This window comes from Carcharhinus amblyrhynchos, chromosome 32, assembly GCF_965287045.1.
Source record: "Carcharhinus amblyrhynchos chromosome 32, sCarAmb.v2.hapA, whole genome shotgun sequence".
NCBI classification, from domain to species: Eukaryota; Metazoa; Chordata; class Chondrichthyes; order Carcharhiniformes; family Carcharhinidae; genus Carcharhinus; species Carcharhinus amblyrhynchos.
Window position 1 is genome coordinate 13,474,768 of NC_137355.1, and position 27,716 is coordinate 13,502,483.

Consider the following 27,716-nt stretch of genomic DNA (forward strand, 5'->3'; position numbering starts at 1 on the left):
GCGTCTGAGAGAGTGTGCAGTCAGCTGCCCTCGGTTGCAAGGGGTACATTTCCTCTCGCATTATTATTGTGTGTCAGTGCCGTCCTTGCAATAAGCTCAGCCGGCAGCCGGGGAATGACTCTTGACAAGCTGCTCTGTCTGCCTGTGCGGGAAGAGGGAACCCTGGCAAGCCGAAAGGATTCTTCCTGATTCATTTTCTCCGCTCTCATTCTCAAATCGAATGTGTGTGTGTGTTTTTTTTTTGATTTTGCTCTTCAATTATCTCCCGGGACTCCGCACCGCCTGGATGCTTCCAGACTCATCTCTTTACCTCTCAACTTAATAAGTGATAGTAGGTCGCCGGGGAGGGGGTGGGGGAGAGAAAAGGATCAAGAAATTGGGTGCAAGTAAGGGATAGGGAAGGAGTGGAGAAGGTAGACAGAGAAAAAGCATCAAGATTTCGAGTGTTCAGTGAGGGGCAGCAGGGAAGGGTGGAAGAGACAGAGAGAAAGCCATCAAGATTTTGGGCGCAAATAAAGGGGCAGGAGGGGAGGGGAAGATAGAGAGAAAAGGGTCAAGATTTTGAGGGCAAGTTAGGGGCAGAAGGGGAGGGGGAGATAGAGAGGCATCAAGATTTTTAAGGGCAAATAAGGGGAGATAGAGAGAAAAGCAGCCAGATTTTGGGTGCAAATAAAGGACAGGAGGGGAGGGGGAGATAGAGAGAAAAGCAGCAAGATTTTGAGTGCAAACAGGGGGCAGGAGGGGAGGGGGCGGTGGGAGGGTTAGGGAAGGGGGGTGAGATGATGTGTTTGCTCGATGCATCACAGTGTCTGGGGGTAAGATGTGCCATGGGCTTGAGATCCCGTGGCTGAGATGCTGGTGACAGGTTCAACATTGTGCCAGAGACAGACGCACACCGAACTGGATGCTGGAGGAGAGGGAGAAGTTCGGGGCTCCAGTCCGGGGCACCATGGATAAATTGCCCCCCTCCATGAGGAAGAGGCTCTACAGCCTGCCCCAGCAGATGGGGGGCAAAGCTGGCAGCACGGTGGAGGAGGGAGGAGGTGGGGAGGAGGAGGAGGACGGGGACAGCAGCAAGGAGACGGGCCGAAGGAGCATTAAGCTGAGACCCTTACTCTCCTCGCCCGCGGGGGACCCCCGGCCCGGGGAAGGGGGCAGCCTGGAGACCGAGGGCAGCAGGGCGCTGAAGACGAGCACCAACGGGGACTGCCGGCGGTTCCGCGGGAGCCTCTCGTCTCTAGCCGGCCGCCACCTCCACGACGCGGCCGGCGACCCGGGCGAGGAGAAGCGGCTGATCGTGGAAGTGGAGTCCAGCAGCCCCAGCGAGGACGCGAACCCCAGCAGCGAGAGTTCCCCTTCCGAGCAGAGCTGCGAAGCCGACCCCAAGCTGGAGGAGGAAGAGGAGGAGGAGAGGGAGAGGGGCGAGAGGGACCCCAACCTGGATTTTCTCAAAGTGGATGGCGCCGAGCAGACCCTCCTGGATGATGATCTGCGGACCACCCAGTCCGGCTTCATGCAGAGACAATTTGGGGCCATGCTACAACCGGGAGTTAACAAATTTTCCCTTAGGATGTTTGGGAGCCAAAAGGCCGTGGAGAGGGAGCAGGAACGCGTGAAATCCGCTGGTTTTTGGATAATCCACCCGTACAGTGACTTCAGGTACCTTTCTCACACTCTCCCCACTCTTACTTTCTTTTCGCCCTCCCCTCTGCCTTACAACAAACCGCCTTCCCCTCAAAAATATCACAATTTAGCCAAGCTCTAGATCGAAGCTCAAGGAGAAAGTTTTGCAACAAGGGAGTCTCGCTCAAACTATCGGAAATAGCTCTTTGCTATCTCATTTCAGAAGTTTTAATTTTGTAATCCATTTACCAAATAAACCACGCAGCTAATTGCCCGGTCCACTCTTTGTAACTTTTAAGAATGGAGTCCGGATTTAAATAAGAAACTCTGTTGATGGTTTCACCTACGTGCTGGGTGAGAGTTAATGTGTGTCGGATTCCATGTTGTGAAACCGATCGTTTATGTGCACTGCAAACGATCCCGAGATGTGTATGTTAGTTTGGTGGATTGGCCATGCTAAATTGCCCGCTGGTGTACAAAGGTGTGTAAATTAGAAGGATTGGCTATGCTAAGTTGCCCCTTGGTGTCCAAAAATATGCAGGTTGGGTGGATTGGCCATGCTAAGTTGCCCGTTAGTGTCCAAAGGTATGTAAATTAGAAGGATTGGCTATGTTAAGTTGCCCCTTAGTGTCCAAAAATGTGCAGGTTAGGTGGATTGGCCATGCTAAGTTGCCCGTTAATGTCCAAAAATGTGCAGGTTAGGTGGATTGGCTATGCTAAGTTGCCCCTTAGTGTCCAAAAATGTGCAGGTTAGGTGGATTGGCCATGCTAAGATGCCCGTTAATGTCCAAAAATGTGCAGGTTAGGTGGATTGGCTATGTTAAGTTGCCCCTTAGTGTCCAAAAATGTGCAGGTTAGGTGGATTGGCCATGTTAAGATGCCCGTTAGTGTCCAAAGGTGTGTAAATTAGAAGGATTTGCTGTGCTAGTTGCCCCTTGGTGTCCAACGATGTGGAGGTTAGGTGTATTGGCCATGCTAAATTGCCCCTAAGTGTCCAAAGGTGCGTAAATTAGAAGGATTGGCCATGCTAAGTTGTCCCTTAGTGTCCAAAGGTGCTCGGGTTAGGGGGATTGGGTATGTTAGATCGCCCCTCAGTGTCCCAAGATGTGTAGGTTAGTGGGGTAAATAAGTGGGGTTACCGGGCTTGGGTCTGGATAAGATGCTCTGTCCGGATGTCACTGCAGACTCGACGGGCCGAATGGCATCCTTCTTGCTGTAGGGATTCTATAACTACGGGAGCCCTTCTTCCTGGACGCAGGATTGGGATTTCCCAATCCCCCGGCAAGCGAGGGCCCCTTGCTTTGAGAGCTTGATGGACCTATTCCAGAACTTAAATCATTTCGATGTTGCAAGAGTTCTTATTTCCCATTTTAATACACCTTGCTCCCACCAGGGATTGCCCTTTCTGAACCTCGTATGTCCAGAGACATAGATCGACTGCAATGCCAGTATCTCGCCAAAAAGTTTGGTATAATTACTTACTGCCCATGGCATAGTGCGACTGTGCTCACCTCTCTGCCTCCCCTCTTCCCATTAACCCAGAGGTCAAGCCCAGGCTAAGCTGATGAGGCGAGAATTGAGAGAAAGCAGGGATTTGTGAGTCCACTAATGGCTCTGAGATCCAGCAGAGGGAAAATAAGTCATACTTTCCAAAATGTGGCAGCTGGCCTGGAAGGGGGGAGGGGGGGGGAGGGGGGTAGAGGTGAGTGAGAGCTCGGTAAAGCTCATCCAATAGTCATTGCTGATAATACTTAATCCGAAATGTGTGTTTGAAAGCAAGAGGGAGGGGATAGGGGAGGGAAGGCGAGTGGGGGAGAGAGAGTGAGTGAGGGTGGGGAGATGGAGAGGGGGTGGGGAAGAAAAAAGGAGAGGGGATGGGGAAGAAGAGGGGATGGGGAGGAAGGGAGGGAGGGAGGGGGAAAGGAGGAAGAGGGGATGGAGGGAGGGATGATGGGGCAGCAGAAGTGATGGGGAGGGAGGGGTTATGGGGAGGAAGGGGTGATAGGGAGGAAGGGGTGATGGGGAGGGAGGGAAATGGGGAGGGAGGGAGAGAGAGTAGTGGCTGGGGAGAGAGATAGAGAGTGGGGGGATGGGGAGGGTGGGGGATGGGGAGACAAAGTGGGGAGACGGGGAGAGAAGATGCTAGAGGGAGCATGGGGAGAGAATGGGGACGTGGGGGAGAGTGGGGAAAGGGGTAGGAGGGAGAGTGGAGGTTGGGGACGACGAGGAAAGTGGGGGGCGGTTGGAGAGAGGGTGTTGAGATGGGGAGGGTGGGGCATGAGGGGGAGGGTGGGGGAAGGGTTAGGAGGGAGAGTGGGGAATGTGGAGAAGGGGATGGGGGGGAGGGAGAGGGCGGGAAGAAGGGGAGAATAGGGAGAGGGTGGCGAGGGAGCGGGTGGAGGAGTGGTTCTAAAAGCTTGGAGCTCGGGCTGCTGTCCGCGGTGCTGAAAGTTAACATTGCCGCGTCCCTGCCAGCAGCGGAGAGCAGCGGATCATCCAGCAACACCATCAAGTAGCTTTGTAAAGTCACAGCAGAAAAAACAAGGTGGGGGAAGGTGGGGGTGTGGGGGGACACAGAGGTAATTAGACTTTCTTGACAATGTTTGGGTCTCTCAAACTTTACAGCAACGAATATACTGCCCCGCCTGTCGCTTTAGAGTACGCACAGACGCTGCTATCTATAAAACCATCAGACATTGGAACAGAATTCGGCCACTCAGCCCATCGAGTCTGTTCCGCCATTCAATCTATCTCTCGCTGTCGATTACCAGCTTAGAAACTCGCATTGATTCTCTCCCAGCCCCATCATTACTTTGCATCTTCCACATAACCCTACGTTCAAGGGCGTCCTGCCACCATCTACTGCCTTAGGCACCTTCTCACCGTCCGCACCAATAATAACATCTACATCAGATCTTTTTTTTTAAATACATGGGTGGTCAGCAGCGATTACAATACCATAATCCTGTCCGTGTGTTGAAATGCCCCGACAAAGCAATGCAGCAACAGTTTACAATTTGTTAGCTGGACCCATCTCTCAAATCCTTCTCATTATTCTACCCTGTAGAGTCTGATGCTCACACCTTGTCACATGAACCCAACGTTTCCGGACTAAATGAACGCGCCTGCTATGTTCAGGGAGGCAGCCAGCCACTTCTCAACTAATCTTTCTAAATTCCATCTCTTCATAAGCGCAATTACTCAGCATCTAAAACTGGCGACACTAATCGGTTTAACACTGACCCAAGTCACAGCGAAGGAACCCGATCACATTTCACTTGGCACCGGTTGGTGAAAATGTCACAGAAAAGAAATGCGCAGGAAAACGATTCAATTTCAAGCAAAGGAAAAAAGTCACGATGAATATCTTTGGTGAGGCCGTTTACATTCACCCAGTGTTGACATGTTACCCAGTCACTATTGCCTGTAGAGATAGTCATTTTCTTAAATTCATTCGTTGGACATGAGCTGGCCAGCATTTATTGCCCTTCCCTACTTGCCCATGGAGGACAATTGAGAGTCAACCACATTGCTGTGCTCTGGAGTCATACCTAGTCCAGGCAGGGAAGGATGGCAGATTTCCTTCCCCGAAAGGCATTAGTGAACCAGATGTGCTTTTCCGAAAATCGACAATGATTTCATAGTCGATTTTTAATTCCAGATTATTTTTTATTTCAAATTCCACCATTCCTCGTGGAGGGATTCGAACTCAGGTCCTCAGAACATAAGCTGACATTCTGGATTAATAGCTTAGCGATAATACCAGTGGGCCATCGCCTCCCCTAAATAATGGTATCATTATGGCCAGCTCCCCTTAATCGATTTAATAAAGTAAGTGTCATCGGGACTCGAAACGTCAGCTCTTTTCTCTCCTTACAGATGCTGCCAGACCTACTGAGATTTTCCAGCATTTTCTATTTTGGTAATAAAGTTAAGATTACTATTCACTGTGTAGCATAAAGGGACAACTCACCTTTTCGAAGAATAGAATCATACAATTCCCTACAGTTCAGAAGGAGGCCATTTGGCCCATCAAATCCATACTGACCACATTCCCGCTTAGGCCCTATTCCCCACACTTTTGCTCTCCTAATCCCCCCATACTAGGGTCAATTTAGCATGGCCAATCAATATGACCTGCACATCTTTGGACTGTGGGAGGAAACCGGAGCACCCAAAGAAAATCCATGCAGATATGATGAGAATGTGCAAACACTACAGAGACAGGCTGGATTGAAGCCGGGTCCCTGGCACTGAGAGACAACAGTGCTAACCACTGTGTCACTGTGTCACCCTGTAATGATTTAATCATATAATAAGGAGTAATACCTGGGAGCATGCAGACACCAGTAATATTCTATATATTAAGGATGAGCTTGATTCATATTTAACCACATTGTATTTGCGTAACCTGATGTCTCAATTCAAATCTGATTAAGCTTGAAGTTATTACACGCAGAGAGTTAATTGCATTCCAAAGTTTAAATCATGCGGGACATCAAGAGGATGAAAGTTGAGGATATAGCTTTGGAACGTGTTGTGACAGCTATTGGTATAAAAATATATCATTCTTTCAACCAGGCTTTGCCCCAGCTGATTAGACATTAAATGTCCTGGGCGATGTTGATTGTAAAGCCAGGCTTGTGGCTTAATGAGTCACAGACAATTTGAATGTGATACATTTCATCACCTCCTCTTCGTGTTTAATACACTGCAGGGTGCAGCATGTGGGAAGCACCGCCACTTCATTGATGTAAGTGAGAGGCCGTTTTTGCTCCACTCGCCCCGAGCATGTGAATGGAAAGGCATCTTGTTTAATTTTAAGGAGCAAAGTCGTGTGCAGGCAATTTAGATTGATGCTTCAGTGCAGTGCTGAGGGAGTGCTGCGTTGTTGGAGGTGATCACTTCTGGGCACTGATACAGTATCAGTTAACAAAATAGTGAGGTGTCTTAGTTAGGTTTAGTTTACTTATCAGTGCCGCAAGTAAGCTTCCATTATCACTTCAATGAAGTTACTGTGAAAATCCTCTAGTTGCCCCACTCCGGTGCCTGTTCAGATACACTGAGGGAGAATTTAGCACGGCCAATGCACCTAACCAGCAGAGGTGGCATTGTGATTAGCACTGCTGCCTCACAGCACCAGGGAACCCGCTTCGATTCCCAGCTTAGGTTACTGTCTATGCGGAATCTACATGTTCTCTCCGTGTCTCCATGGGTTTCCTCCAGTTTCCTCCACAGTCCAACTCCCATGTGCTGGTTAGTTGCTAAATTCTAAATGCTAAATTCTTCCTCGGTGTACCCAAACAGGCACTGTGGTATGATGACTAAGGAATTATCACAGTAATTTCATTGCGGTGCTAATGTAAGCCTATTTGTGACCAATAAATGAACTTCAACTTGTCTTTTGGACTATGGGAGAAAACTGGAGCACCCAAAGGAAACCCATGCAGATACAGGGAGAACGTGCAGACTCTGCACAGGCAGTGACTCAAGCCAAGAATTAAACACAGGTCACTGTGAGGCAGCAGTGCTCACCGCTGTGCCAATTCCTAACTTTTTCTCATTCATTCATGAGACATTGGTGTCACTGGCTGGAGGGTATTTATTGCCTATCCTTTGGAGGGCAGTTGAGAGTTAACCACATTACTGTGGCTCTGGAGTCGCATGTCGGCTAGACCGGGTAAGATGGCAGATTTTCTTCACTAAAGGACATTAGTGAACCAGGTTGTTTTTTTTTGGACAACCAACAATGGTTTCACGGTCATCAGTAGATTTTTAATTCCAGATAATTTTCTTTTATTGAATTCAAATCCCACCATCTGCCAAGAGCAGGATTCGAACCCGGGCCCTCAGAACACTAGCTGAGTTTCTGGATTAATAATCCAGCGATAATACCACTAGGCCATCGCCTTTTCCATCAGGAATGATATTTCTGTCAGCATATTAATGACTTTATCACCAATTCTCCTCACTTCCCATGTTGAATGTGTTGATTCTTCTGTGGAGGGGCAGAGTTCCATTGGCACCAGTCATTCCCTGGAAGACCCATTCCCAAGAGGCAATCATGCATTGCCATTCTTTAATACACACAAAGTTAAAATGCCATCTGCTCTCTGAGGTGGAGGCAGCAAATCCCATGGGACTTCTCATTTGTGAAAAGCAGGAGAGTATTCACATTAACCTGGTCCATTTTTATTTCTGAACAAACTTCAATAAAAGTATCTGTTAGCTGGTCACTATGTCAAAGAGCAAAGAAAATTACAGTGCAGGAACAGGCCCTTTCGCCCTCCAAGCCTGCACCGAACATGCTGCCCGACTGAACTAAAACCCCCTACCCACTCGGGGATCATATCCCTCTATTCCCACCCTATTCATGTATTTGTCAAGACGCCACTTATCCGCTTCCACTACCTTCCCCGGCAGCAAGTTGCAGGCACCCGCCACCCTCTGTGTAAAAAAACTTGCCTCGTTCATCTCCTTTAAACCTTGCTTCTCACACCTCAAACTAATGTCCCCTAGTAATTGACTCCTCCACCTTGAGACAAGCTTCTGACTATCCATTCTGTCCACGGCCCTCATAATCTTGTAGACTTCAATCAGATCACCTCCCAACCTCCGTCGTTCCAGTAAGAACAAACCAAGTTGTTCTAACTTCTCCTCAGAGCTAATGCCCTCCATACCAGACAACATCCTGGTAAATCTTTTCTGTACCCTCTCCAAAGCCTCCACATCCTTCTGGTTGTGTGGTGACCAGAATTGAACACTATATTCCAAGTGTGGCCTAACTAAGGTTCTATAAAGCTGCAACATGATTTGCCAATTTTTAAACTCAATGCCCCAGCCGAAGAAGGCAAACATGCCGTATGCCTTCTTGACTACCTTCTCTACCTGTGTTGCCATTTTCAGCAACCTGTGTACCTGTACACCCAGGTCCTTCTGCCTATCAGTACTCTTAAAGGTTCTTCCATATCATTGCTATTTATGAGATTTGATTCTGTTCAAGTTAGCTGCCGTGTCTTAACAGTGAGAAAAAAAATCAAAAAGTTATTGAATTGGCTGTAAAAAAGTGTTGGAACATCCTATGACAATAAGTTGATCTTTCTCTACACCTAACTATGATTGTAACACTACATTCTACACTCTCCTTTCCTTCCCTATGTACGGCATGCTCTGTATGGTGCTCAAGAAACAATACATTTCATTGTATCTCAATACATGTGACAATAATAAATCAAATTGAATCAAATCAAAGGACTATATAAATGTAAATTGTTTTTCTGTTTTGAGTGGATTGGCAGCAGAAAAAGTTGGACAAATAAGGTAAGGGCGGCACGGTGGCACAGCGGTTAGCTCTGTTGCATCACAGTGCCAACTATCCAAGGCCGGAATTGAACTGATCATGCACTCTCATTGCCTTCCCCTTCACTGTGTTGACTGTGGAGGCCTTGTTTAGGTCATAGTGTTCTAATGCACAGACAAGGCCCTTTGACCCATTGTGCCTGGGCCGGTCAGGTTCAATTCTGGCCTTGGGTCACTTGGGTCTGTGTGGAGTTTGCACATTCTCCCTGTGTCTGCGTGGGTTCCCTCTTGATGCTCCGGTTTCCTCCCACAATCCAAAAATGTGTAGGTTGGATTGATTGGCCATGCTAAGTTGCCCCTTAGTGTCAGGGGGACTAGTTAGGGTAAATAAATGGGGTTATGAGGAAAGGGCCTGGGTGGAATTGTGACCAGTGCAGGCTCGATGGGCCAAATGGCCTCCTTCTACACTGTATGATTCTATGACATTGACTGAGGTCCATGATTGCAACATGAACTTTTCTGGTCTCAGTGCAGTTTTTGTTTGCACATCTTTCCACCCCTAATTCTTCATTTACAATTTGGGGAGTAGTAAGGGGGTAGGAATCTTGGTGATTATCAGCCTGTTGAGCCACAATTAATGCTCCTTCTACGGTCAACAAGTCCAAACATTGGACTCAAACTCAGAGCTAATGGTCTAGCAATATGCAGATACCTACTGCACCAATTACAGCAGGCATGTAATACCAGTGGAAAGGATGGAAAGGAGATTTACCAGGATGTTGCCTGGGCTGGAGAGTATTAGTTATGATGAGGGATTGGATAGACTGGGGTTGTTTTCCTTGGACAGGGACTGAAGGGGGACATGATTGAGATGTATAAAATTATGAGGGGCATGGATAGAATAAACAGCAAGAAACCTTTCCCCTTGGTGGAAAGATGAATGATCAGGGCATAGATTTAAGGAGGTCAGTGGGGAAAATCTTTTTTACCCAGAGGGTGGAGGGGGCAGAGACTCTCATAACATTTAGAAGTAGTTAGTTGTGCACTTGTGCTACCAAGTGCTGGAAAATGGGATTAGAATAGTCAGGTTGTTGTTTTTGATTGGCACAGATGCGATGGGCCGAAGGGCCTTTTCTGTGTTATAGAACTTTATGACCTAAACAAGGCCCCGCAGTCAACACAGTAAAGGGGAAGGCTATGAGAATGCAGGATTAGTGGAGGGTGAAAAGCTTCTTCTGGTGAGCAGGAAGAGGATCCCAACCAACAAATGAATTCAGGGATGGAATGTAAAACCTGCTTTCAGAGATGGGGAAAGTGTTAAAATGTGGGAGGGCCTAAGCACAACAAAAGGGAACATAGTTTAAAATATGAGCTGGGGAGGCTGGGCTTTATACAGGCTATTAGTGTCATGACTTGTCAATCCAGTATTGTCAATTTTAATGTAATACATCTTTTTATTTTAGTTTATTTATTAGTGTCACAAGTAGGCTTACATCAATGAAGGTACTATGATAATTCCCAAGTCACCACAGTCCGGCACCTGTTCAGATACACCGAGGGAGAGTTTAGCAAGGCCGCTGCACCTAACCAACACATCTTACAGACTGTGGGATGAAACCGGAGCACCTAAAGGAAAACCCACACAGACAAGGGAAGAACATTCGAACACCACACAAACAGTCACCCAAGCCAGGAATTGAACCCAGGTCCCTGACACTGTGAGGCAGCAGCGCTAACCGCTGTGCCACAAAGCAACTTGTTAAAAATATTTATGCAGATGATCACAGATTAAAATGAACACTAAATAATAAATGAAGAAACAGCACCAATTAACAAAATAGTGAGGAGTCTTCAGTGCTGTTCAGGTTTCCCTAACTTTATTCCGATCATAGAGGGCTGGATTCCCTGATCTCACCCGAAGATGGGATTCTCCCGAACTGCTGCAGTGAATGGAGACCTGTCTGAGCGCCAAATTCTCTGTTCTCACTGACAAAGGCAGCAGGAAGTGAACGGCGAGAGAATTATGGCCAATATTTCCATCCACATATTTATTTACTTTCTTACAAAATCTCTCCCTTCCCATCTTGAAAGAGTTGATTCTTTGCTGGGGTAGAGTTCCATAGGTACCAGCCATTCTCCAGTTGAACATTCCAAGTGGCAAGTATTCATTCATGGTGGCACAGTGGTTAGCACTGCTGCCTCACAGTGTCAGTGACCCAGGTTCAATTCCTGACTTGGATGACTGTTTTTGCAGAGTCTGCACATTCTCCCTGTGTCCATGCGGGTTTCCTCCGGGTGCTCCGGTTTCCTTCCACAGTCCAAAAGACATGCTGGTTAGGTGCATTGGCCATGCTAAATTCTCCCTCAGTGTACCCGAACAGGCGCTGGAGTGTGGTAACTGGGGGATTTTCACAGTAACTTCATTGCAGTGTTAATGTAAGTCTACTTTTGTGACACTGATAAATAAACTTTAATACTTTTGTTGACCATACTTCCAGGCAGTAGATTCTAGACTCAAACCACTCACCATGTTAAAGAGAAATTCTTACATAACATTTGCATTGAGTTATCGAAATACTTATAGAGGATAATAAAATGCAAAGCATATTTTTTCAGAACGTCAATGCAGGTTCGCTTTATCCTTCAAACAGAAAAATGCAGCATATTCTATTTTTGCTGTCTCTCTTACTGTCATGATCATTCACCATTCCTTTCTCTCAAGTAACAATTCAGAAAAAGGAAGTAAATTTGAATCATAGAATCCTTACAGCGCAGAAGGAGGCCATTCAGCCCATCAAATCTGCACCGACCACAATCCCAGCCAGCTCCTATCCCCATAACCCCATGCATTTACCCTAGCCAGTCTGCCTGACACTAAGGGGCTATTTAGCATGACCACCAATCCACCTAACCCTCACGTCTTTGAACGTGGGAGGAAACTGGAGCACCTGAAGGAAACCCATGGAGAGGCAGGTAGAATGTACAAACTCCACACAAACAGTAACCCAAGCCCAGGACTCAAACCCAGGTCGCTGGTGCTGTGAGGCAGCAGTGCTAACCACTGCATCATCATGCCGCCCCATTCCTCACATATGTTTAGTGCATTTTCCTGCTATAAGTTTTCCTCAGCCGTGGGTCAAATACTTGACTGAGAGTGAAAATATGAATGTCTGTCACTGTCTCATTGAAATTGGTCAGTAAAAGGCTTGGACTTTCCCAGGATTAGTCTTCCTCCTCAATAATATGCCGGAAATTGGGAATTATGATTGAACCTCGGTTATCTTAGGAATGGGTCCACCTCCTGCCATCCAACATATAAACTGTTATCATGAGGAACCATGTTGTTCATACACAGACAGGGATCTGTAGTTGGACATGATGGAAGGTCACCAAAACATTCACTAGTTGACAATCCAGATGCTTTCTCCCATCAAACACAAGAGCATAAGAACTAGGAGCAGGAGTAGGCCATTCAGCCCGTCAAGCCTGCTGTGCCATTCAATAAGATAATGGCTGACCATTTTCATGGACTGAGCTTCACTCACCCACTCACTCACCGTAACCCTTAATTCCTTTACTGTTCAAAAATCCATCAACCTTTGCCGTAAAAACATTCAACGAGGTAGTCTCAACTGCGTCACTGGGCAGGGAATTCCACACGCTCACAATCCTTTGAGTGAAAAAGTTCCTCCCCAACTCAATCTTAAATCTGCCTTCCCTTATTTTGAGGGTATGCCCCTGAGTTCTAGTTTCACCTGCCAACCTCCCTGCTTCTACCTTATCTATTCTCTTCATAATTTTATATGTTTCTATCAGGTCCACCCCCCCGTCCACCACCCCCCCCCCCCCCCCCCCCCCACCCCACGCTCATTCTCCTAAATTCCAATGAGTATGATCCCAGTCTCTCCTCAGAAGCCAACCCGTTCATCTCCGGAATCAACCTTAGTGAATGTCCTCTGCATCCCCTCCAGTGCCAGCATGTCCTTTCTCAAGTAAGGAGACCAAAATATACCCTTCAGGTGTTATCTGCACAAAGCTGTCAACTGTGCTTTAAATTGATAGTTAGGCAACCTCTGGTGTCTATTTTGTGTTATAAGGGGCAACTTGGGGCCATTTGGTGTAACAGTTTTCAACAACATAAATACATTCCGCTTGGTCATTGTAAAACCGTAGCAAGTGACAGTGCGGACTGGACAAAATCATCTAATCATTTATTAGAATTGGAAAGTTATTAGAATAGATTTATTATGATGATGCTTTAGCTCATTTGTCATCAGTAGCAGTAAGAATGTGGAGTTTAGGGTATAACTTGTAACACTGAATGAATGACACCGTGATTGATAACTTATCTAGTAGATGGTTTTTGTTGATGTGCAAAGTTAGATTGATGGTGTTCGTGTTTAAGTAACTCTTACATTGTATTTCCTAATGGTTAGCTGTGTTCTTGCCTCCCCAGCCACAGCATATTATCAGACCAATGGAAATCCAGGGTGACAATAGCCACAGTATAGCAAGTATTAAAATTATGATTGAATTTTGTCAATGTAGTTCATACGTTGCTCCCCACATAACCATTGCTGATACTTGCCCTCTGAATCATAAAATCCTTACAGTGCAGACAGAGGCCATTCGACCCATCGGTATAACAATCCCAGCCAGGCCCTCCTATCCCCACCTATCTACCTCTCTAATCCCTCTAACCGACACATCCTGGGACACTAAGGGACAATTTAGCATGGCCAGTCAACCTAACCTGCACATCTTTGACTGTGCGAGGAAACCGGAGCAGCCAGAAGAACGCCACGCGGCCACAGGGTGAACATGCAAACTCCACCCAAGCCAGGAATTGGACCCGGGTCCCTGGCGCTGTGTGGCAGCCACAGCTAACCACTGTGCCACTGTGCCACCCCCTGATTCGTTAATCATTTTGGCCACAGTTTTGCATCCGTATTTGCCATGAGTGCAAACGGCTAAGTGGGCCCATAATCACATCGGATTCGGAAACAAGAATCGCAGCAGCGGGATCTCGATTTCTGCTCCTCTCGCACCCTCCCCACCCCCCGCCCTCCCTTCCAACCCCACTGACCCCAAATGCCCCCAGTGATGCAATGAGGTTCTCACCCAGGAAGGTCGAGGATATGATTTAAATTACTTTCAGTATAATTAGCGAGTTTCCCCGCATTATCATCCCTCCACATTTACAACTCCCCCCTTTACCAATCTGAGCCCCCGTCGGCGAGGTTTACAACTGGTTTTAAAAAATGGGAACCAGGTGAAGGGAACATGCCTGTGAAAGGTATGGCCCCCAGGGTGAGAGGGACATGCCTGGACACTATCCTGGCACTACCCCCTGGCACTCATCTGGCATCCTTGAATTGCACCCTTGCACTGCCCCTGGCACATCCCCCAGCACCTCAGTACTGACCCAGCACTGCCTCCTGGCACTGTACCCAGCACCCCGGTACTGGCCCAGCACTGCCCCCTAGCATTCCTTTTGCACTGCCCCCGGCACAGCCCCCAGCACCCTGGCACTGCCCCGGAACTGCCCCCTGGCATTCCCTTTGCACTGCCCCCTGGCACTGAACACAGCACTCATATTGTGCCCAGCACTCCAGTACTGTCCACTGTAAACTCCCCTTGCACTGCTCCCTGACACTGCACCCAGCACCCTGGTACTGCCCCAGCACTCACATTGTGCCCAGCAGTACAGTGCTGTCCAGTACTCCCCCCCAGACACTCCCCTTGCACTGCCCCTGGCAGTGTACCAAGCACCCCGGCACTGTCCCAGCACTGCCTCCTGGCACTTCCTTTGCACTACCCCCGGCACTGTACCCAGCACCCCGGTACTGCCCAGCACTGCTCCCTGGCACTCCCCTTTGCACTGCCCCATGATACTGCCCCATTGGGCAGCCATGATGTGGAGGTGCTGGCGTTGGACTGGGGTAAACACAATAAGAAGTCCCACAACACCAGGTTAAAGTCCAACAGGTTTATTTGGTAGCAAACGCCACTAGCTTTTGGAGCTTTGCTCCTTCGTCAGGTAAGTGGGAGTTCTGTTCACAAACAGGGCATATAAAGACACAAACTCAATTGGGCAGCACCACCCGGGGATGTCCCATTGAAGGGTCACCTTGTGAGTGTGGGTTGGGGATTCCCCATGTCTGTATGTTGGGGGGGGGGGGTGGGTTCCCCAAATCCATAGTGGAGGGGGGGTCCCAATATCCCGGTGGGGTGGAATTGGGGTCTCTGTGTGCATGTGAGAGGCCTCCTGTGTTGCCGGTATCCCAATTTCCAGCAGTTGGCTTCCTCCACTCCCGGCCCACCAGTATTACAGCAGATGAGATGTTCTTTTGGAGAGTTGGTGCAGGCTCGATGGGCCAAATGGCCTCCTTCTGCACTGTAGGGATTCTATACTCTACGTTAACCTCACAATTGAGTGAGATACCAAGATTGCCAATGGATGGAGAGGGCAGTGGAGTTGTCAGCAAAAGGTCCAGAGTTTGTGGGAGGCAGCGGCGACAGCCCAACATTTAGCTGGAGGAAATTCCGTGTCAGATTGGATTGGATTTCAGGCAAATAAAGAACACAAGGCCCGTGGAGGGTTGAGTGAACTGGTCGAGAGCGAGAGATAGGTGGCTTGTGCATACACATAGAACATAGACGTAGAAAAGTACAGCACAGTACAGGCCCTTCGGCCCTCGATGTTGTGCCGAGTTTTGTCCGAAACCAAGATCAAGCTATCCCACTCCCTGCCATTCTGGTGTGCTCCATGTGCCAATCCAATAACCGCTTGAAAGTTCCTAAAGTGTCCGACTCCACTATCACAGCAGGCAGTCCATTCCACACCCCAACCACTCTCTGAGTGAAGAACCTACCCTGGACATCCCTCCTATATCTCCCACCATGAACCTTATAGTTATGTCCCCTAGTAACAATTACATCCACCCGAGGAAATAGTCTCTGCACGTCCACTCTATCTATCCCCCTCATCATCTTATAAACATCTATTAAGTCACCTCTCATCCTGCTCTGCTCTAATGACAAAAGTCCCAGCTCCCTCAACCTTTTCTCATAAGACCTACCCTCCAAACCAGGCAACATCCTAGTATATCTCCTCTGCACTCTCTCCAATGCAATGGGAGAGACAAGGAGAGCTTGAATAAACTGGAATTGTTCTCCCTGGAAAGAGGAAGGCTGAGGTGGGACCTGATAGAAATTTACAAAATTATGAGGGTTATGCATAGGGTGAACAGTTGGAATCTTTTTCCCAGGGCAGAAATGACAATTACAGGGGGGCACAAGTTCAAGATAATGGGGGAGAGGTTCAGTGGAGATGTGCAGGGGAAGATTTTTACACAGAGGGTGGTGGGGGCCTGAAATGCGCTGCCAAGTGATGTGGTTGAGGCCACATTTAAGACTTATTCAGATAGACATATGAACAGATGGGGAACAGAGGGATACCGGCGGTTGGTCTAGATAGGACAATGTGGTTGGCGCACGGTTATAGAACATAGAACGTAGAAAAACTACAGCACAAACAGGCTCTTCTGCCCACAAGTTACGCCAAACATATCCCTACCAACTAGACTTACCTATAACCCTCTATCTTACTAAGTCCCATGTACTCATCCAGCAGTCTCTTAAAAGACTCTATCGAATCTGCCTCGACCACCACCGCCGGCAGCCGATTCCACGCACCCACCACCCTCTGAGTGAAAAACTTACCCCTGACATCTCCTCTGTACCTAATCCCCAGCACCCTAAACCTGTGTCCTCTTGTGGCAGCCATTTCAGCCCTGAGAGGCTTTTTCCCAGGTTGGAGTGCCAAAGGGCCTGTTCCTGTGCTGTGCTGTTCTTTATTCTTTGGGAGCTGAGTCATCTGCAGCTGGGAACTCATGTAATAGCTACCCGATCAATACATTTTCTTGCAGTGCTCAGATTATTTCCTGTGCACCTGTTCTACCTGCAACACCTTCTGTCTGGGCCACATAGCACCTTGAGATAGGAATAATAATCACCAGCACTCTATTTTAACAGCCAGGAGGTATTTTCAATTGATCAGGGAATTCCTCTCACCTCCCTCTTACATAGACCATAAGATCATTAGTCATAAGAACAGAATTAGGCCACTTGGCCCATCAAATCTGCTCTACTATTGAATCATGGCTGATATTTTCCTCATCCCCATTCTCCTGCTTTTTCCCCATAACCCCTGATCTCCTTATTAATCAAGAACCTATCTATCTCTGTCTTAAAGACACTCAATGATCTGGCCTCCACAGCCTTCTGCGGCAAAGAGTTCTACAGATTCACCACTCTCTGGCTGAAGAAATTCCTCCTCATCTCTGTTTTAAAGGATTGTCCCTTTAGCCTAAAGTTATGCCCTCTGGTTGTAGTTTTCCCTACTAGTGGAAATATCCTCTCCATGTCCACTCTATCCAGGCCTCGCAGTATCCTGTAAGTTTCAATATAATCTCCCCTCATCCTTCTAAACTCGAATGAGTACGGACTCAGAGTCCTCAACTGTTTCTCATACGACAAGCTCTACATTCCAGGGATCATTCCTGTGAACCTCCTCTGGACCCTTTCCAAGGCCAGCACATCCTTCCTTAGACATGAGGCCCAAAACTGCTTACAATACTCCAAATGGGGTCTGACCTGAGCCTTATACAGCCTCCGAAGTACATCCCTGTCCTCCTGATACGAATGCTAACACTGCATTTGCCTTCCTAACTGCGGACTGACCTGCACATTAACCTTAACAGAATCTTGAACAAGGACTCCCTTTGTGTTTCTGACTTCCAAGCATTTTCTCTTTTAGGAAATATTCTATGCCTCCATTCCTCCTTCCAAAGTGCATAACCTCACACTTTTCCACATTGCATTCCATCTACCACTTCTTTGCCTGCTCTCCTAACCTGTCCAAGTCCTTCTTCAGCTCCCCCGCTTCCTCAATACTACCTGTCCCTCTACATATCTTTGTGTCATCTGCAAACTTAGCAACAGTATCTTCAGTTCCTTCCTCCAAATCGTTAATGTATATTAGAACATAGAACATAGAAAAACTACAGCACAAACAGGCCCTTCGGCCCACAAGTTGCACCGAACATCCCTCTACCTATTAGACTTACCTATAACTCTCTATCTTCATAGAATCATAGAACCCTACAGTGCAGAAAGAGGCCCTTCGGCCCAATGAGTCTGTACCGAACACTCTCCCACCCAGGCCGTACTCCTATATCCCTACATATTATACCCACTAATCCCTCTAACCTACACATCTCAGGACACTAAGGGGCAATTTTTAGCATGGCCAATTAACCTAACCCGCATATCTTTGGACTGTGGGAGGAAACCGGAGTACCCGGAAGAAACCCACGCAGACACGAGGAGAATGTGCAAACTCCATACAGACAGTGACCCGAGCCAGGAATCGAACCCATGTCCCTGGAGCTGTGAAGCAGCAGTGATAACCTCTGTGCTACCGTGCTGTTATCTTACTAAGTCCCATGTACTCATCCAGAAGTTTCTTAAAAGTTTCTATTAATTCCGCCTCCACCACCAACACCGGCAGCCGATTCCATGCACCCACCACTCTCTGACTGAAAAGTTTACCCCTGACATCTCCTCTGTACCTACTCCCCAGCACCCTAAACCTGTGTCTTCTTGTGGTAGCCATTTCAGCCCTGGGAAAAAGTCTCTGAGAATCCACGTGATCAATACCTCTCAACAGCTTATACACCTCTATCAGGTCACCTCACATCCTTTGTCTCTCTAAGGAGAAAAGACCGAGCTCTCTCAACCTTTCCTCATAAGGCATGCCACCCAATCCCGGCAACATCCTTGTAAATCTCTTCTGCACCTTCTCTATGGCTTCCAAATCCTTCCTGTAATGAGACGACCAGAACTGAGCACAGTACTCCAAGTGGGGTCTGACCAGGATCTTATGCAGCTGCAGCATTATCTCCCGACTCTCAAACTCAATTCCTCTATTGATGAAGGCCAGTACACGATACACCTTCTTAACCGCATCCTCTACCTGCGAAGCCGATTTGACACCGGACCCCAAGATCCTTCTGATCTTCCACACTGCCAGGAGTCTTACCCTTAATATTATATTGTATTGTAACATTGTAATATAATATATGTAATATATTGTAATATAATATTATATTGTGAATGAGGAGGGGAATCTCATAGAGATTTATACAATTCTAACAGGCCTAGACAGGGTAGATGCAGGAAGATGCTCCATTGGTGGGGGAGTCCAGAGTCAGGGGTCACAGACTGAGGATTCAGGGTAGACCATTTAGAATCATAGAATCATAGCACTGACTCCTGAGGCACACCTCTAGTCATCGGCTGTCAGCCTGAAATAGGAACATAAGAATATAGACTTAGGAACAGGAGTAGGCTGTTCAGTCCTTCGAGACTGCTCAGCCATTGGATAAGATCATGGTTGACCTGTCTGTCTGTCTTCTCCCCACACATCCTCTTGACTTCCCTTGCCTGTCAGAAATCTAACTAACTCAGACTTGGATACATGAATAAATAAACTAAAAAGCAATAGGTATAGGCTCAACTTGTCCAACCGTTAAGCCCTCAGTCAGGAATGAGTCAGGTGAACCTTCTTTGAGCTGTTTTCAATGCGATGTCCCATCTCACCCGTGGCTGGGATTCTCCAGTCCCGCTGCTGCAAATGGAGATTTGCCAGATTCTCCATTCCTGCTGGCAACGGCTGCAGGGCATAGGAGACCAGAGAATTGCGGCCTGCATCCTTTCTTTTTCAAGTAAGGGGATCAAAACTGTTTATAGCGCTCCAAAGTTGGTCTCCTTTTCTGAGGAAGGATGTTCTTGCTCTCGCGAGAGTGCAGCAAAGGTTCACCAGGCTGATTCCGGGGCTGGCGGGACTGATGTATGAAAAGAGATTGACTAGGTTAGGATTGTTTTCACTGGAGTTCAGATGAATGAGGAGGGGAATCTCATAGAGATTTATACAATTCTAACAGGCCTAGACAGGGTAGATGCAGGAAGATGCTCCATTGGTGGGGAAGTCCAGAATCAGGGGTCACAGTCTGAGGATTCAGGGTAGATCATTTAGAATCATAGAATCATAGGATCCCTAGAGTGCAGAAGGAGGCCATTCAGCCCATCAAGTCTGCACCAAACACAATCCCACTCAGGCCCTATTCCCATCAACCCACATATTTACACTACTAATCCCTTGACATTAAGATCAATTTAGCATGCCCAATCAGCCTAACCTGCACATCTTTGGAAGTCGGAGGTAAGGAGATATTTCTTCACACAAAGAGTGGCGAGCCTGTGGAATTCATTATCACAGGAAGTAGTTGATGCCAAAACATTGAATGTACTGAAGAGGCGGCTGGATATAGCACTCGGAGCGAATGGGGTCGAAGGTTACGGGGAGAAAGCAGGGTTTGGCTATTGAGTTGGACGATCAGCCATGATCATAATGATTGGTGGGATAGGCCCAAAGAGCCAAATGGCCTCCTCCTGCTCCTATCTCCTATGTTTCTATGTAAATGGGGCCTATACCTGGCCCTAGCTAGTAAAACTTCTTCATCCACAATTGTCCAACTAGATGGAGCAAAAGCACAGTTTAGAATCAACCTATACAGTTTCCTATTTCACCACGCCATTGTGAGAATGTCAGATAGAGGGGTCACATCAGTTTAGCCTCCACTCTCCTCATTAAGAATTTCCCGTCTAAAAGTTTCTAATTTAAACTCGAGAACGGATGCATAGATTATGTGAATCCTTGTGCACCACAAGTTAACAATAAGTCAATTAATATTTCATTTGTGAATAATGAGTTGACGTTACCTGATACATAATTGATTTGCTTCAAGACGAATTCTTAATGTCGAAATCCTGATGTGCAATGGAGCTAATAATGCGGGCAATTGGGACTCACTTAATGGTATAAACGGGGTGTCATGGACAAATTGGGCTGAAGGGCCTGTTTCCATGCTTTCAATCTCTATGGCTCTATAGCCGGAACTCTAACACTGAGCCTGCCACGGAATTGGTACAGCGAGGGTCAAAGACGGAAATATCTGTTGATCTCGGGTGGGAATTTCTGGTCTTGCCCAAGCGAGGCCCTGAAGTCCCGTCCCATGAATCTAATAAAGTAATCCGTGGGGGTATATGTCATTGGATTTAAAAATATAAAGTTTATTCATTAGTGTCTCAAACTGCACTGAAGTTACTGTGAAAATCCTCTAGTTGCCACACTCTGGCACCTGTTTGGGTACACTGAGGGAGAATTTAGCACGGCCAATGCGTCTCACCAGCACGTCTTTCAGATTGTGGGAGGAAACCAGAGCACCTGGCAGAAACCCACGCAGACACAGGGAGAACGTGCAGACTCCACACAGACAGTGGCCCAAGCTGGGGATCGAACCCGGGTCTCCGACGAGGCTGCAGTGCTAAGCGCTGTGTCACTTCTGATTTACACTCATAGGAACTGATGCACGGATTATATGAATTCCTGCTCACAAAAGGTAACAATAAGACAATTAATATTTTATTTGCGACTAATGAGTTGACTTTACCTGATACATAATTAATTTGCTTTGAGCGGAATTCTTAATATGCAAACTTGATGGGCAATAAAGCTAATAAAGGGATCTCTGGGGCTAAATATTATTGGATCAATTATGCAATACTATTTTTCTGTGAATATTAAGACAATTTGTCTTTCAGCTTTACATACTAGGAAGGTACATTCCGCCACCCACCCATGTTTGTCCTAAACACTTATATTTTTTAAACTCCCTAGTTGTTAGCACTGCTGCCTCACAGCGCCAGGGACCTGGGTTTGATTCCTGACTTGGATCACTGTCTGTGCAGAGTCTGCACGTTCTCCCCAGTGTCTGCGTGGGTTTCCTCCAGGTGCTCCGGTTTCCTCCCATAGTCCAAAAGACTTGATGTGATTCGCTTTGACTTATTATTTTCACATATATCAGTATAGAGTGAAAAGTATTGTTTCTTGTGCGCTATAGGGACAAAACATACTGTTCACAGAGAAGGAAATGAGAGAGTGCCCAATGTAGTGTTACAGCCCTAGCTTGGGTGTAGAGAAAGATCAACTTAAAGCAAGGTAGGTCCATTCAAAAGTCTGATGACAGCAGGGAAGAAGCTGTTCTTGAATCAGTTTGTCCATGATCTTTGACTTTTGAAGATGGAAGAGGGAATGTCCAGGCTGTGTGGGGTCCGTAATTACGCTGGTTGCTTTTCCGAGGCAGTGGGAAGTATAGGCAGTGTCAATGAAGATGTGCTAGTTAGTTGCATTGACCATGCCAAAGTTTTTTAAAAGTTTTTTTTAAAGTTTATTTATTAGTCACAAGTAAGGCTTACATTAACACTGCAATGAAGTTACTAGTTACCACACTCTGGCGCCTGTTTGGGTCAATGCACCTAACCAATGCACCTAAATTCTCCTCAGTATATCCGAACTGACACCGGAGTGTGGCGATTTGGGGATTTTCATACTGACTTCATTGCAGTGTTGACGTGATTTGGCACAGTAGCACAATGATTAGCATTGCTGCCTCACAGTGCCAAGGACTGGGTTCAATTCCCGGCTTGGGTTAGTGTCTGTGTGGAGTTTACTCATTCTTCCCGTGTCTGTGTGGGTTTCTGCTGGGTTCTCCTATGTGGGTTTCTGTGGGTTCTCCCCACAGTCCAAAGATGTGCAGGTTAGGTGAATTGACCATGCTAAATTCTCCCTCAGTACCAGAACTGGCACCGGAGAACTGAGGGATTTTCACAGTAACTTCATTGCAGTGTTAATGTCAGCCTACTTGCGACACTAATTAAAAAAAAATGATTCCCAGTGATAAAATGAATAATAAGCTACAGTTTGATCTTACATTTTAACCAACTTTTGTTCTTAAGATATTAATATCACAGAACTGTGAACCGGCAGAACAGTGGCTTTGTTTCAACTGAAGAAAATTGAAATTCTGTCTTTTTAGTGTTAAATCTTAAATTGCTGATGGTTAAATTCAGTCTCTCTGGCTGATGAATGCTTCTTATTTCACACTTCCTGCTGCTGAAATAAATATTAACCTTGGAAGATCGAATCTACTCAAATGTCAGAAAGATGTGTTCCTGCAATATTAACTACATACTACCAATATCAAAACAAAATAGGACTTGAAATATAAGCACGATCCCTTTTACTTGTTCACATCCATTCTTCGTTCTTATCTCCTCTCAAACATAGCTTTTATTTTAACTCCACTTTACTGCATTTTAACTCTGCTAAATGTCTTTCTATTACCTCTAATTTCCTAGCTTAACATCTCATCTTTCTTCCCCGTTCTCTCCCCTTACATTTTAACAAGAAGAGTTATGCATAAAAATGTAATAAATAATATTATAAGGTGTGGTACGCGGGATAAAATGGCTGTTAATGAGTTGTGGGATTGTCACACAGGGCTGCACTGTGGCACAGTGGTTAGCACTGCTGCCTCACAGCGCCAGGGACCCGGGTTCAATTCCAGCCTTGGGCGATTGTCTGTGTGGAGTTTGCACATTCTACCAGTGTATGCGTGGGTTTCCTCCGGGTGCTCTAGTTTCCTCCCACAGTCCAAAGATGTGTGGGTTAGGTTGATTGGCTATGCTAAATTGCCCCTTAGTCTCAAGGGTTAAATGCATAGGGTTCCAGGAATAGACCCTGGGTAGGATTGTTGACAGTGCAGACTCAATGGGCTGAATAGCCTCCTTCTGAACTGTAGGGATTTTATGATTCTATGAAGCTGGTGTTCTGATTGTATTCTTTTGAGGAATTCCTTGCTTTATGAGATTAACAGCATTTAATCTCAGACTCCACGTAATCATCAATCTGGGTCATGCAGGGTGACTTCATAGAAGCAGGGAATCCCTTAAATGCAGAAGGAGGCCATTTGGCCCATCGAGCCTGCACCAACAACAATCCCACCCAGGTGCTATCCCCTTGTATTTATGCCGCTAATCCACCTAACACTGATGGGGCAATTTAGCATGGCCAATCAACCTAACCCACACATCTTTGGATTGTGGGATGAAACAGGAGAAAACGGAGGAAACCCACACAGACACAGGGAGAATGTGCAAACTCCACACAGACAGTGACCCAGAGACACGGTAACTCAGTGGTAAGTGCTGCTGCTTTACAGCTCCAGGGTCCTGGGTTCGATTCCCAGCTAGGGTCACTGTCTGTGTGGAGTTTGCACATTCTCCTCATGTCTGCATTGGTTTCCTCTGGGTACTCCGGTTTCCTCCCACAGCCCAAAGATGTGTGGGTTAGATTGATTGGCCAAGCTAAGAAATTGCCCCTTAGTGTCCAGGGATGCGTAGGTTAGAGGGATTAGTGGTATAATATGTAGCGATATGGGGGTAGGGCCTAGGTGGGATTGTGTTTGGCGCAGACTCAATAGGCCGATGGGCCTCTTTCTACAGTGTAGGGTTCTATGATCTATGAGACTGGAATCGACCCTGGGTCCCTGGCGCTGTGAGGCAGCAATGCTAACCACTGTGCCACCGTGCCTCCCAATTTATTTACCATGTACAAACTCTGTTATTCATTCATTTGATGTGGCCATCACTGATATTTCTGCATTTACTAACCATCCCTAATTGCCCTTGAGAAGGTGGTGATGAGTTGCCTCCTTGGAGTGGCCCACTCAGCCATTTCAGAATGCAGTTAAGGATCAACCATGTTGCTGTGGATCTGAAGCGAAATGTAGGTCAGACGGGGTAAGTATGGCAAACTTCATTCCCTGAAAGAGATTAAGTGAACCAGACTGGTTTTTACGACAATCCAATTGCTTCATGGTTGCCATTACTCGCTTTTTATTAAAGATTTATTTCATTAATTACATTTCAAGACTCCAGCTGCCTGAATAGATTTGAACCCATGTCTCGGGTCATTAGTCCAGGCCTTTGGATTATAGGACATGTAACATTACCGTGCAGCCTTATCTGAAACATACAAGCTGGAAGCGACCATTCGGCCCTTCTTCACCATTCATGTTGATTGTAGCTGATCATTAAATTCAATATCCTGATTCCCCCTCCACCTCCCCCACCCCCCCATATCCCTTGATCCCTCTAGCCCCAAGTGCTATATCTAATTTCTTCTTGAAATCACACAACGTTCTGGTCTCAACTGCAAGTGAATTCCACAGAATCACCACCCTCTGGGAAATTTCTCCTCACCTCAGTCATAAAAGATTTACGCCCTTATCCTCAAATTATGACCCCTAGTTCTGGGCTCTCCGACCATTGGGAACATTCTTTCTGAATCTACCCTGTCTAACCCTATCAGAATTTTATGAGATTCCCTCTCTAAACTCCAGTGAATATAATTCTAACCAACTTAGTCTCTCCTCATATGACAGACCTGCCAACGCAGGAATCAGCCTGGTAAACCTTCGCTGCGCTCCCTCTATAGCAAGGACATCCTTCCTCAGATAAGGACACCAAAACTGATCTATGTCACCTTATCTCTATATTACGTAGCACATAATATTCTGGTCGTCTCATTACAGGAAGGATGTGGAAGTCATAGAAAGGGTGCAGAGGAGATTTACAAGGATGTTGCCTGGATTGGGGAGCATGCCTTATGTGGATAGGTTGAGGGAGCTTGGCCTTTTCTCCTTGGAGAGATGAAGGATGAGGGGTGACCTGATAGAGATGTATGTGATGTTGAGAGGTATTGATCGAGTGGACAGTCAGAGGCTTTTTCCCAGAGTTGAAATGGTTGCCACAAGAGGACACAGGTTTAAGGTGCTGGTGAGTAGATACAGAGGAGATGTCAAGGGTAAGTTTTTCACTCAAAGAGTGCTGGGTGCGTGGAATGGGCTGCCGGCAACGGTGGTGGAGGCGGATTCAATAGGGTCTTTTAAGAGCCTTTTAGATAAGTACATGGAACTTAGTAAGATAAAGGGTTATAGGTAAGCCTAGTAACCTCTAAAGTAGGGACATGTTCGGCACAACTTTGTGGGCGAAAGTCCTGTATTGTGCTGTAGTTTTTCTATGTTTCTATGTTTCTATACAGTAATGCTACACCATACCAAATGAAAATGAGATATGGATATTTGCACACACACTTTTCTTTGGTTAGGGACTACAACTGGAATTTTACTGCCATACACGCCACAGAATCGGGGCGGGAGAAACATGGTATTTATCCATTGACCTCGAGCGGGATGTTACGAGTCTTGGGTGGGTGAGGCGGTAACATTCCAGTGTACATTTCTTCCATTTGCTATGAGCATTCTTTTTTTTAATGAATTATCATTGTGAGCAGAAAGCTCTAACTCCAGGCAATAATAATTATGGGTAGCATGGTAGCACAGTGGTTAGCACTGCTGCTTCACAGCTCCAGGGACCTGGGTTCGATTCCCAGCTTGGGTCACTGTCTGTGTGGAGTTTGCACAGTCTCCTTGTGTCTATACGGGTTTGCTCCAGTTTCCTCCCACAGTCCAAAGATGAGAGGGTTAGGTTGATTGGCCATGCTAAAATTGTCCCTTAGTGTCCTGAGATGTGTAGGTGAGAGGGGTTAGTGGGTATATATGTGGGGATATGGGGGTGGGGTCAGGGTAGGATTGTGGTCGGTACAAACTCAATGGGCCAAATGGCCTCTTTCTGCACTGTAGGGTTTCCATAACATGAGATTTCCTGTCCTCCATTACATTACGTTTATGAATTCCCTTGTATTCCTCAGCGTAAATATCCGCTCACTTCGGAACACCCAAATAGACATCAAAAATACTCAGCTGAAGTATAAATGTCTGTTTAAAGTATAAACATTGAAAGGAACATGATTCAGACAATCAGAGCATGCATTTTGCTGAGTGATATAAATATGACATTGCGGCACTTGGCTCTGGGAGATGGTGGTGTAGAGATACTGTCACTGGATTTGATGGATATTTATTTTGATGATCAGCCATGGAATAGAATCATCGAATCCCTCCAGTGCAGAAAGAGGCCATTTGACCCATTGAGTCTGCACTGACAACAATCCCAGCCAGGCCCTATCTCCGTAACCCCATACTTTCACCCTGCTAATCCCCCTGAGACTAAGGGGTAATTTAGCATGACCAATGAAGTTTAAGGTTCTTATTTATTTGTCACAAGTAGGCTTACGTTAACACTGCGATGAAGTTACTGTGAAAATCCCCCAGTCGCCACACTCCTGCACCTGTTCAGGTACAGTGAGGGAGAATTTAGCACGGTCAATACACCCATAACCAACGCATCTTTTGGACTGTGGGAGGAAACTGGAGCACCCGGAGGAAACCCACACAGACACGGGGAGAATGTACAATCTCCACACACACAGTGACCCAATCTGGGAATTGAACCTGGGGTCTCTGATGCTGTGAGGCAGCAGTTGCTAACCATTGTGTCACCATGCTGCACCCAAGCAGGCTTATATTAACACTGCAATGAAGTTACCATTAAAATCCCCCAGTTGCCACACTAGGGCTTCTGTTCAGGTACACTGAGGGAGAATTTAGCATGGCCAATGCACCTATAACCAGCACGTCTTTGGACTGTGGGAGGAAACCAGAACACCCGGAGGAAATCCACGCAGACATGGGGAGAACGTGCAAACTCCACACAGACAGTGACCCAAGCTAAGAATCGAACCCAGGTCCTTGGCGCCGTGAGGCAGCTGTGCTAACCCAAGTTGGAGAACAAAAGAAGCAACCGACGACTGCACTCAAGCAACAACACAGGAGACAGCGGCATAATGTTGCTAGACAAGTTGC

At 46.7% G+C, this 27,716-nt stretch overlaps 1 protein-coding gene across 1 annotated transcript in view; it reads left to right on the top strand.

Annotated features, from left to right (window-relative positions):
* Nucleotides 1–904: 904 nt before the first annotated feature.
* The window catches only part of hcn4 (hyperpolarization activated cyclic nucleotide-gated potassium channel 4), a 312,987-nt gene continuing 286,175 nt past the window's right edge, over nucleotides 905–27,716 (top strand). The window contains exon 1 of the mRNA XM_080216165.1: nucleotides 905–1,659. Coding sequence (XP_080072291.1) covers nucleotides 905–1,659 — 755 coding nt within the window. The remainder of the gene's footprint in view (nucleotides 1,660–27,716) is intronic.